Source organism: Tinamus guttatus, unplaced genomic scaffold (genome assembly GCF_059628265.1).
Source record: "Tinamus guttatus ecotype Peru unplaced genomic scaffold, ASM5962826v1 Tinamus_guttatus_pri_ptg000023l, whole genome shotgun sequence".
Lineage (NCBI taxonomy): Eukaryota > Metazoa > Chordata > Aves > Tinamiformes > Tinamidae > Tinamus > Tinamus guttatus.
In genome coordinates this window covers 4040919-4043126 of record NW_028288557.1, presented here as the reverse complement: position 1 = coordinate 4043126, position 2208 = coordinate 4040919, and the positions used below count along the sequence as shown (strand labels likewise).

Below are 2208 nucleotides of genomic sequence, written 5' to 3'. Positions count from 1 at the left end.
GGTAGATACAGAAGCCTCTTCCCTGAACAACATAGACCCTCCCTGTGCTTCAAGGTGCCCACAGCAGCCATCCAGATGCTTCCTCCAGCAGGGAGGAAGAGGTGCCCCATGTGGGGATGAAGCAGCACGCTGTCTCCGCTTATTGAACAACCCTTTATTCGCTTGCACCCAGAAGGTCCATGCACCGAAATGCAGATGTCAAAAACCCAGTGTGTACAAAGTCACAGTCAGGAGCTTGCAGAGCCCAAGGCGGCACCCCTCAGATCACCGTGGAAAAAAAAAAGTCCTGGCACGCACGTATATATATATATTTATATATACATAGATATATATAGCTAAGTGCCACCTCAAGTATTCACAACACAGTAACGTACTGCAATTAGTCGCTTTTAAAAAAACAAAAAACCAAAAACACAAAGAAGTTCCCTAGAGAAACAACCTTCGGCTCCGGCCGTCCCGGAGGAGGAAGAGGAGGGTGAAGACGGCGCCAGGCACATCCCACGTGGTGTCCGTGCGTCCCTCGGCGCGTGCCCCTTCTCGGCTAGTGGGGGGTCAGTGGGGCTGGCAGGTGTGGAGGCGGGAGGCGCTGGCGGCGTCACCGCCGCGCTGCGCCCGGCAGGCCAGGCCCTGGGCGCAGGGGCAGCGCTGGAAGAGCTCCAGCCCGTGGGCGCCTTTCCGCCGGTGGCGCGTGCACACCTGGCCCTCACGCAGCACCGGCTTGCACATCTTGGACCAGAAGTGGCGGGCGCAGCAGAGCCCCGGCGCGCAGTCCGATGAGCGCAGGCAGAAGTCCCCTTCCTCCCCTGGCACAAAGCGGACAGGTGAGAGCCTGCCCCATGTTGAAAACGTCCCCACCCCGAGGAGGATTCTCCTCCCTGTCAAGGATATTACCATCCCCACGGCGCTCACCTTTAACAGTGGGGAGCCAGGCAGGCGCCGGTGTCCGCCGGGGCAGCGTCTCCGCGACGGCCTCGTCCAGCTCCGTGACTCCGGTTTGCGGCTCGGGGGGGGCACAGATGCCTGCGAGGGGCAGGAGGAGGGGGTGTCATCAGCCACTGGAAACCACCTCCCCTCCAAATACCCCCAGTCATCCTCCCCATCCAGCTACCCGCCCCCAACCATCCTCCCCCTCCCAACTAATCCTCAGCCACTACCTCCTTCCAAGTTCCCCTCAACCATCCCCCTCCTCCAACCGGTACCCCCTTCCAAGTGCCCCCCAAACCACCCCGTGCTCCGAAGAGGCCCGTGGCGCCGCCCTGGCCCCCCGGCGCCCCTCACCGTTGCTGCAGGCCGTGCCCGGGCAGCACATGGCGTCGCGCAGGCAGCGCTTGCGGCGGCGGCGGCAGGCGAGGCAGAGCGGGGGGGCGCCGCCGCGGGACCCCCCCCCCGCCCGCGCCGCAGTACTCGTCGGGCCCGCAGTCCTCGTCCTCGGCGCACGGAAAAGGCTGCAAGGAGGGGTATAAAATGGGGGGCCGGTTAGCGTGGATGTGTCGCTATAGAGGGGTAAGGGAGGGGGGCGCGATGGGGTCTCGGCCCCTACCTGTCGTGTGGCGGCCGGGGGCGCCTTGTTGCTGCCGTCGAAGGGCGCCGCGACCGGGGGGGCGGCGCTGGCCCCCCCTCCGCCGGGGCCCTTGATGGCGTTGGAGCTGAGGGCGGCGGGAGCAGCCGCGGGGGCCGGGGCCGCGCAGCTCAGCGCCGCCAGCAGCGCCAGCAGCGCCCGCCGCCGCATCGCGCCCCTCGCCGTCGCGTCGCGCCCGCGCGGCAGCTCCCGGCGCGCGCCGCTACCTGCGCCTTTAAACCCTGGGGAACCGGCGGGGGGGGGGGGGGGGTGTCGCCTGCGCCCGCCCCCCCGGGGGAGGGGGAAAGGGGAAGGGGAGGACGGCGCGGCCGCGGATGCGACTTCAAAGGGGCCCACGGTGGGGGGGGGGGGGGGGGAGACACGATGCGCGCCCCCCCCCCCCCAAACTCCTGGTCCCGTCGAGGGCTCCAGCCCGGGGCGCCGGGGGGGGGGGGGGGGGCGTCGCAGCCAGATGCTGCCCCTGGTGCCAGCCGTGCCCCCCCCCCCCCCCCCCGCCCCCCAAGCTCAGATCCAGTTCGGGAAGGAGGGGGATTCGTCGCGTGCATCGCCCCCCCCCCCCCCCGCAATCCACAAATCCCTTGGAGCCGCCGTGGGGAGCCCAGGACGCCCCCCCGCCCCCTCTTTGGCTC

General features: G+C 68.3%; 1 protein-coding gene across 1 annotated transcript; it reads right to left on the bottom strand.

Moving 5' to 3' along the window:
• Window positions 1-552: 552 nt before the first annotated feature.
• DKK1 (dickkopf Wnt signaling pathway inhibitor 1) lies at window positions 553-1729 on the bottom strand. Its single transcript, XM_088524990.1, is given in 5 exon segments — window positions 553-803; window positions 910-1020; window positions 1279-1390; window positions 1392-1445; window positions 1541-1729. Coding segments are annotated over 5 exon segments (717 nt in total).
• Between the last annotated feature and the right edge of the window lie 479 nt (window positions 1730-2208).